Genomic DNA, 9,106 nt, shown 5'->3' with positions numbered 1-9,106 from the left:
CAGTTTTGAAATGATGAACAAAACCCAACTTTCCTTATCACTATTTCCCATTCTTCTAATATTTTTCTCTAATTCTCTCCATTCTTTTTTTTCCCTCCCAGTCGCTCCGCCCCTTTTCCGGAGTGGGCGGAGCTGAAGCATCTCCGATTTCTTGTACAATTCCATAAAAAGTTTATTTTTTATTTTCTGATTGTGTTGATCATCATTTAGTCAAGGCACCCGAAAAATGATGAAAAATCTCTCTTTTTTCAACTCCTTTTTTCTCTCATCCACTGCGTCTCCTATTTTTGATAGACTCTCTTCTTCTTTTTTTTTCATTCATAACACCTCCATTGCCTCTTCCTCTTCTTCTTCTACTTGTATTTTTTCTCTCCTTTTTTCATGTCCAATGGTGTTTCCCGCATTTTATTTTTATTTCTTAAAGTTTCCTTTTCTCTTTGCACTCTCTCTTGAAACTTCTTTTTTTTATACAGTCTTTGTAGTTTTTCAGGTTCTCCCCGCTTGCAAAAATTCAAGGTCTGAGCAATCGTTACGTTAAGACGGCGATGGGTCGCAAGAAAATTCAAATCACCAGGATACAGGATGAGAGAAATCGACAGGTTTGTTTTTTTTTCAAAAAAGAAATGTGGGAAAGTGGGAAAGTGAGAAGAAACGGTATACTTTCTAAAATTGACATTCAAAAACAGATTCAGTAAAACAGTTACTACGGTTGTTGAAGTTAATGGAAGTTAATAAATTTAAAAGTTTCAGATATTTTTAATTTCTGAAAAAAAGAAATTTTGAAACCTCCCTAGTCCATACATATCAGAGATTTGCAAAATCACAGTTGCCTGCCATAGTTTCTTTTAGAATCCATATTTTATGATCAAATAAATTAGATATGATAGAATTCTTCAAGGACTACAACATGGTAGTGTTTAGAAAATTATACCCTGTTTATTCGATTAGTTTGAAATTGATTGTCTTCGAAAGAAATAAGTAAAAAAAATATATTAAAAAATATGATCATCGTTTTCAAATAACCCTCCGTCTAATCTCCTCTTTAAGGAGATCTGTTATCACCAGGAAGTCTTGAAGATACAAAGATTACTCATCTTCTGATTCTTCTTCTTTTCAATTTTTCCCCAAACTTCCTAACTGAGAAATTACAATGTTTTTGTTCTTGGAAAATAAGTCGTAGAGGAGTTCTCACTTTCTAGAGACATCTATCTTTCTTCCCCCTTCGATTCCATCTTTTTTGATTTGTGACATGTTTTCTCGTGATTGTCACGTGGGAAGCAAAGAAGAAGACAAATGGATTCTGTCCTAAAAAGATGAATCTATCAAAAGTACAGTATCCTACAGTAATTCTTTCAGCTTTTTTGATTCCTACGGTTTACAAAATAGTTCAAACTTTTGGGAAACCGTAATCTCAATCTTTTATAATTGAATCTGGAAGGCATAAATTAGGATTTCTCGCATATTTAGGGCATATTTAGTTCATATATCTGGAAAAAGGTTTAAAATCTACTGTGTGAAAGGTTACTTGTAAATAGCTTTTTTCTTCTTCTTCTTCTTCTTCTCCATGTAAAGGAATCTGAAGCATAAAGTGCTGCGTCGTCTTCTTTTCCTTCTTTTTCTTCTCTTGTTGCTCCCCCGCATCGCCTTCTTTTCATGCTCTTCTGATGACGTCATCAGCGCGCCGTCGTTGGCACGTCCATCTGCGTATCTGATTTTTGTACACTGCCTTGCCTCTGACGACATCAAAAGAACAGATAGAGTGGAGAAAAGTATGTAAAAATGAGAGAAGTTGGGAGGAAAAAGAGAAAACAAGTTTCTCTTCTCTCTCTCTCTCTCTCTCATTTTGATAGCCACAACGAGCGAGAGCGAGAGCCTGAAAAAGCAGAAGAACTACAAAAAAAGAAAAAGGGGCGACTATTTTTAGAATCGATACAAAAATAGAAATGACGACGGAATTTTTGGGGAAGAAGAAGAAGAAGTAGAGAAAGAAGAAGGAAGGAATATGTATGATGGATAGACAGCTGGAATTCCAAATTAATGCTGAAAAGGAAAAGAAAAAAAGAGTGAAAGAAGTGATAGAGAGATAGATAATGGATGCGTGGGTGAGAGTTAAAAAGAGGACAGAGACAGAAAATGGATATATTAGATTAGTAAAATAAATAATACTAGGGATTACTGTACAAACTGAATGAACCAGTTGAGATCAAAATATCAATTTTGCAGGTGACCTTCACCAAACGAAAGTTTGGATTAATGAAGAAAGCCTACGAGCTCTCCGTCCTCTGTGACTGTGAAATTGCACTCATCGTCTTCAACTCAACCAACAAACTGTTTCAGTGAGTTTCTTGAATCAAAAGTAATCTTTTCATCTCCACAAATCGTTCAGATACGCTTCCACTGATATGGATAAAGTGTTATTAAAGTACACTGAATACAATGAACCTCACGAATCTCGTACAAACAACGATATAATGGATGCATTAAATCGGAAAGAGGGGAATAATGGTGGAGGAGGATCCGATGATGACAGTCCTGGACCATCGATTTCTCCCGCTATTCAAATTCCAATCCCGGCTGTTAATGGACATAACTCTAATCAGAACAACTCTGTTGCAAGCGCTTCTTCGGCTTCTGCTGCCGCGGTTGCCGCTGCCGCAGCTGCCGTTGCTGCCGTTGAAGGAACATCTTCGGGTGCAGCAGCAGCGGCTGCCGCCTTGCAGGCATCTAACGCTCAAAGACATCACAATTTGAACCTATACCAGAACCTGATTTTCAATCCGAACTACACCAGACACTTGCCACAACGGTAATATATTCAAACATCCAACACTGCTTCTAAAAATTTATTTTCAGAAATGACCCTCTGACTTCCTCCTCTTCCGCTGCTCCCTCTTCGTCCTCCTCTTCCTCCAAACATCTCGATTTCCCGCCTTCCACGTCCTTCGCTTATGATACTTCTCGTCTTCATCCCCTTGCCGCTGCCGATGCTGATTGCGATCTTGTACCGTCGTCTCGAGCTGCTGATCAGAATATATGGTCGACTAATCTACAACAACGACCTGTATCACAACCGGCTCCAAGCAGTGAGTTCAATCATTAAAACTGGAATCTAGGATCAGACTAAAAACACTTCTCTCCGAAAAAAGTTCAAGTGTTTCATTTTACTCAAGGCCGTTTTTATAATTTATATCTTTTAAAAACATTTTCGAAAATATAGGTGAAACTGTTCAAGTGCATTCAAAGATCTTGATGTTTTTTGTTAGTTTGAAACTGTTGCCAATTAAAAAAGTGTGGGTTTTCAGCAAGCAACCTATCGGCAAACGGAATTTCAAATGGCTCATCTTCTCTGTTATCCCCTAATATTTCTTCTCTCAATGGACACTCTGTACTGGATTTGGGCGGTCCCATACCTCCATACAAAATGGACCCGAATGCATATATCAAAGTGGAACCACATTCTCCGCCTCAAAAAAGACCAAGGATTACAACAGAATGGAGGCAGCAACAGTTGACATGATCATTGTGTTGTTTTATTAGATATTTCTAAGCCTTTAATTTTTGTATTTTTGATTCTGGTAAAGTAAATAAGTAATTGCCATTAGATCAAATAATATTTTGCTTTTGAAAAGTCATATCACATTCCCATTTCACCTTCAAAAGTTCGAATTCATCCAAAATCTTAATAATCAAATACAGCTTCAAAAAGGAACTGTACTTTGAACCAAAAAAAATACGCTGAATTCGAATATTGTGAGTAGAAATTTCTATATTTTGAATTGAAACCCTGAGAATATCAACAGTTTTTCTTTTGCTTATACCAATCCGGGTCATTACATTTATGTTTTAAAATTATTTCCTCCTTTTTTCTGCTTTTTCTAATTTTCCTAATACATTCGTTAGTGATTTCCTTTGTAATTCTTTCTCTTTTCCCGGTCTTTTCTTCCTCCTTTCTTTCCGACTGTTCCGAGTTGTGATGTTAATGTTTTATATGAAGTTCAATAACAATAATAATCAATGTCACTATTCATCAGTATTAAAATGAGATTTTTCATTTGTGGAATCAACATTTTCGAGAATATTAGTGAAAAAGAAGAGAGCATTTGAATTGTAAATGTGTGGACGATGTGTGTGTGGTGGGGAAACGAAACTGGGAAAATGAAAATTCGAGCAGAACCCAAGTTCTCTACTCTTTCAAATGAGATTTACAAAATGGAGGAAACGAGAAAAAACAATGGAAGAAATATAAAATCCAGTGGAATCAAGCATATGACAATAAAAATAAAGACAGAAATCACGAAAATTAAAGAACTCTGACGGTCATGAAAACTAGAATTCATCATTCAAAAGGATTTATCGAACAAAAGTCGTCATCAATTTTGTCGGTACTGTTGAGGTGGCTGATATTGTTGTTGTGGTGGTGGAAAGTAGAAGCCTGAAACACGCGATTATTGAAATACGATAGACATGTTTACTATAAATTGAAACGACATGCATTTTATATAAAAGTAGTGCTTCATTCGACATAGAATGTCAGATATATTCCGATTTAGAGGACAAGTGGAAAGGAGTGAAGATCGGGTGCATTTTTCTAGCTCAGTCAAAAATATGATAGTGTTGCATTTTCGATATGCGATAAGAACATTTGACAATACTAATAAATACAGTGAGAATGATTCAATCGGAGAAAGTAAAGAGCAGGCGAATGGGAAACAAAATAAATTATGCTAAAAAAAGATAAAGGGATTTTTTTAAAAGGTCTCCCGGCCAAATAGACCAATCAATTGACTCTCGAGTTTGGACGTCGCGAATTGCGAACGGTTACTCCTGGAGGTGGTGGGTTGTCAACGAGATGACCAGTTGGAAAATTCAATCGAGAAGTGTTACTTGGTCCGGGACATGCGATCAGACGTGGTGGTCCGAGATGACTCCCTGAAAGAGACGGCAAACCTAATGAGAAGAAAAAGACTGAGTGAAAGTAGTAGAAACTGGTGCAATGGAAAAGAATAAAATCACCAACGATGAAAATTTCTAGTTATAGAAGTGACAAATCTTGCTGATTGTGCGGTTTTGAAAAAATTTTTTTGGAGAATATAAGAACCATATCTATATTTCGACATTCATGCTCATCTATACTTCGTAATTAAATTTTTACCGTTTTGAATTTGTTGTGGGCTATAGTAACTCGGCGACATCATTCCTTGCTGTTGTTGTGGATGTTGTGGATGCTGTTGATGTTGTTGATATTGTTGATGTTGTTGGTGCGATGGATGCTGCTGTTGTTGCAAATGAACCATTTGATTGTTTCTGCCGATGAGCCCACTTTGCGTTTGAAACGGTTGCGGCATCATTGACTAAAAATATAATTTCCAAAATGTTCAAATTTATATGTCGGGAAAAATGTTTGATCAAGTTTAGCTGAGTGACATTCTGATGCTCACCGTGTATCCGAATTGCGACGTTGGTGTCTGAGGACCCGAGGATTGACCATTCATGTACGAATGTTGATAATTCATGTGAACAGGAGCTTGTTGCATCAGGTTAGATTGCGAAGAATGAGGCATCTATAAGAGACAGAGTGGTAAAACTTAACATGTTTGTCTTTTACCCGTTGTGTTGTATGCCTTTCAACAATTTGATCCATCGCAGCTTGGAGCGTCGGAACTCCAGTTGAACCATTACCCATAGGAGAATGACCAGCACTGAGAACAGCCGGTGATGGTGGAGCTGCAGTATTATGCAATTGTTGTTGAGATAATTGACGCATTGGTGGTTGTTGAGGTGCAAGAGCTGCGATCGGCCGTGGCGGACTATCGTCAATAGTTATAATTTCAATCGCACCATTTCCTTTCTTCGGTGGAGGAGTCTTTGGTCTGTCCCCGTTTGATCCTGAAAAGTTTCAATTCGGATTGCCAATTTTCGAATAACTATAAATCAATGTTATGTGATTATCTAATACAAATATATTGCGAACCTGATTGTCTCTCAGATGCATGGTTGATGTTCAATGAATTTTGTATACCTCTGTTCAAATCCTCATCATCAGAATCATCTAGTGTAATTATGTCCGTCTCAGTAACTGGTTTCTTCTTTTTTCCGCCATTTTCTGGGACTGCATTACTGCTTGAAGGACCAGTGTTAACGTTTGGTTTGACATCATCATCATCGTCGTCGTCTGAGAGACAAACACCTTCTTCTTCCTTGATGACTTCGTAAGAACCATCTACTTTCAACTCCACTTCTGTCATGTTTTTGTCAACTTTTGCTAGCATGTCGAGGAAATAGCTGAAATGTATTCGTAAAAGGTAACGATTTATAAAAATTGCAGAAGAGGAGTATTAAAACTATTGATAGTAACTGTTACTCGATCAGAACTGGACGGAAAACTTATTTACTGATATCCAACCCACACCTGCTCTGTTTTAAAGGTAATGTTATAGCTGTTATAGCTCCTCATCACCAGAAGTCAGCCAGAACAGTAGTAAACAAATACTAAACAGAATTTGTTTGAACTTACTCGTCGACGATGAGTCTGTCATATGGACAATAACCAGAGCACACTGGACACTGCCACGTTGGCTTTTTCTCGTTCATCATCAAATAGGACATCAGATCAAAGCATTGAAGATGGGTACAATCTTCACATCTAACAGGAGTTTTCATTCTGATTTTTGACAGTGGGTCAAGAAGACTGATGACGAGCTGGTCCATAGCAATGTCATCTTCTCCTCCAGATAATTTCTTCATCACTTCTTCTTTGGTAGCCGAGATGCTTCTATGTTTGCCGTTATTGGAATCGAGACGTTGGAAAAGAATATCCGAGTTGAGACGATGTACAAAATACACTCCTGCAGCATATACCCGTCTGTCGGAGAGCCAGTCGATGACAATATTATGATCTCGTTTGAAACCTCGATAATTTTGAACATATTGGGTGATGTTAACTGGGCGTGAAGGCCGTTTCGGTTCAGCATTTGGTTTGTTTGTCGGAATTATATTCTGGAATATATTATTTAAATATTGATGTTCACCAAGTCAATAACATAACATCTATATAAATTCGATCTTACCGGTAGGGTGACTTGTTGATCATTGATACGAACTGAACAGTTCACTGGAAAATCATCCTTCTGCTGTGCAGCTGGTTCAGTGATATTGAAAAATCTGTAAAAATGGATTAAACCGAAATCAATAATTTTTTAGTATCACCTCAGCTGTATCTCAAATCTCGGCGTAATGGCATCAGCACGCGTTGACAGTCTGTTGTTCTGATCAGGAGTTGTTTGGAAGCTGCACGCCACCTGAAAGACTCGAGAATTATAGTTTTAAATAATAAATACATTCTTACCATTTTATTTTGCTTGTTGTTGTTGTTGTTTGCTTGCAATTCAATAGGTTGCAACAAACAATTGAGTACATCGAAAAACGGAAGACGAACGGTGTCGAAAGGATCCGCATAAATCTTCACAGGCTGAAAAATTTAAATTGAAACCTGGAAAGAAGTGTATAAATGCTAATTCACACCATCAGAGTGAAATGTTTGGCTTAAAATACTGAAAAGTTGATAGCGATCGATGATTTTTTTTTGAAAGACATCAAACTTAAAGAATACTGATTTCTGTCTCACCGCCTGCATGTGTCCCATCGGATACCCGTTATGATGTGATGCCATTTGAACCATATTGTGCATTTGGGGGTTTTGTGGATAGTGATGAGTGCCATACGGCTGTCTTGACCCATTTGGCATTTGTGGTGGCCTATCATACGGTTTTTGAGCTCTCGACGTTTTCGGCGGCATCTGAAAAAAATTTCGATGAATAGTTTATTATGCAACGCATTGAAAACAAATCAGGCTTTTACAATTTTTAGGAACGAATAACGATGTAGGGCTTACGGGTACTGTCAACGATATCTTATTTGTTGGCACCCGAATCCATAACAATTTTACGCCAATTCGCACAAAAAATTGGGGGCAAATACTCATTAGCTTGATGATCTTTTGCTAAATGCTCACTTGCTAAATATGCTCATTTGCTAAACTCGCTCATTTGCTAAAATAGTCTCACTTGCTAAATTTCATTTGCTAAATTTTGATCATTTGCTAAATAGAGGATTTGTTCAAATTGAAGGCTTAGGCTGAAACTACTTACCGGAAAACCGGATGTTTAAGCCTAAGCTTAAAATTTAAAGCAAAAACCGGAATATTCTGTAAAAAATTGAGTCAAAAAGTACTGAAATTAGCAAATAACAGCAAAATTTCCACTTTTTCATTTTTAGCAAATGACAAAATTTTAGCACATGAAATTTAGCAAGTGAGACTATTTTAGCAAATGAGCGAGTTTAGCAAGTGAGCATACTTAGCAAGTGAGCATTTAGCAAAAGATCATCAAGCTAATGAGTATTTGCCCTAATTGAGTGTATCCAGGATACTATATTAAGAGATAATGCAATATCTAGAAGTTGAACAACGCAATATACAACAACGACAAAATCGTTTCCTTTAAAAATCTTCTGTACCCTCGAAAAAATGAGTAGAAAAGATAAAGCATAAGGCGAACGTCGAGGATGATTCAAAAAAGGTACCGGAAAACATTGAGAGCAGAGTGACGACTGTCTGAATGTAGTTCTCATAGATTGCGAGACATAATACTCCGCTGGAGAGACGCAGAGAAAAGAGAATTGCAACGTCGACAATATCTTTGGCGCGGCATAAAGAAGTGGAGTCGTAGATTGCGAGACAAATGGGAAACAAAAAGTGATCGCTTTTTCGAAATTAGAGATAACTGGGAAGATAGTTTTCGATTTTAATATGATCATAAACCTAGTGAATCTGTTCATGCCCCTGAGAGCTGTCGCTTATTTTGATCTACGGGCCGGCGCGGCAAAAATGTAATATTTCCAACTTTCGTCTCGTCATTTTTGCAATCATGTTCGGTTTTCAGATTCTACAGATGCTAGCGATCATACTTTTACTAAGTATATTCGTTGCAGAAAATCCGCGAATAGCAAAATCAGCAAAAATGTTGAGCACAAAAATTAAGGCACAGGGAGTTTCCTGCAAGGTCTCACTTAGGTTCAAGCCAATGGGTCAGAAATCGCGCCCCAGTAT

General features: G+C 37.4%; 2 protein-coding genes across 2 annotated transcripts; one reads left to right on the top strand and one right to left on the bottom strand.

Moving 5' to 3' along the window:
• Positions 1-545: 545 nt before the first annotated feature.
• On the top strand, positions 546-3,517 carry Cbr-mef-2 (the record flags this gene model as incomplete). Its single annotated transcript, XM_002639671.1, has 5 exons — positions 546-599; positions 2,224-2,336; positions 2,387-2,806; positions 2,854-3,083; positions 3,303-3,517. 5 exons carry the CDS (start codon positions 546-548, stop codon positions 3,515-3,517), a joined length of 1,032 nt encoding a protein of 343 aa, XP_002639717.1.
• A 1,260-nt stretch (positions 3,518-4,777) lies between these two features.
• On the bottom strand, positions 4,778-7,795 carry Cbr-gei-17 (the record flags this gene model as incomplete). The annotated part of the gene is made up of 10 exons (XM_002639672.1): positions 4,778-4,929; positions 5,153-5,351; positions 5,439-5,561; positions 5,606-5,886; positions 5,972-6,282; positions 6,515-6,996; positions 7,068-7,161; positions 7,207-7,298; positions 7,346-7,468; positions 7,625-7,795. The coding sequence occupies 10 exons, from the start codon at positions 7,793-7,795 to the stop codon at positions 4,778-4,780; spliced, it is 2,028 nt and encodes a 675-aa protein (XP_002639718.1).
• Between the last annotated feature and the right edge of the window lie 1,311 nt (positions 7,796-9,106).

The sequence above is a fragment of the Caenorhabditis briggsae genome, assembly GCF_000004555.2.
Source record: "Caenorhabditis briggsae complete genome, chrI, whole genome shotgun sequence".
Taxonomy (NCBI): domain Eukaryota; kingdom Metazoa; phylum Nematoda; class Chromadorea; order Rhabditida; family Rhabditidae; genus Caenorhabditis; species Caenorhabditis briggsae.
The sequence above is the reverse complement of the archived record's forward strand: the minus strand, read 5'-3'. Positions and strand labels throughout refer to the sequence as shown.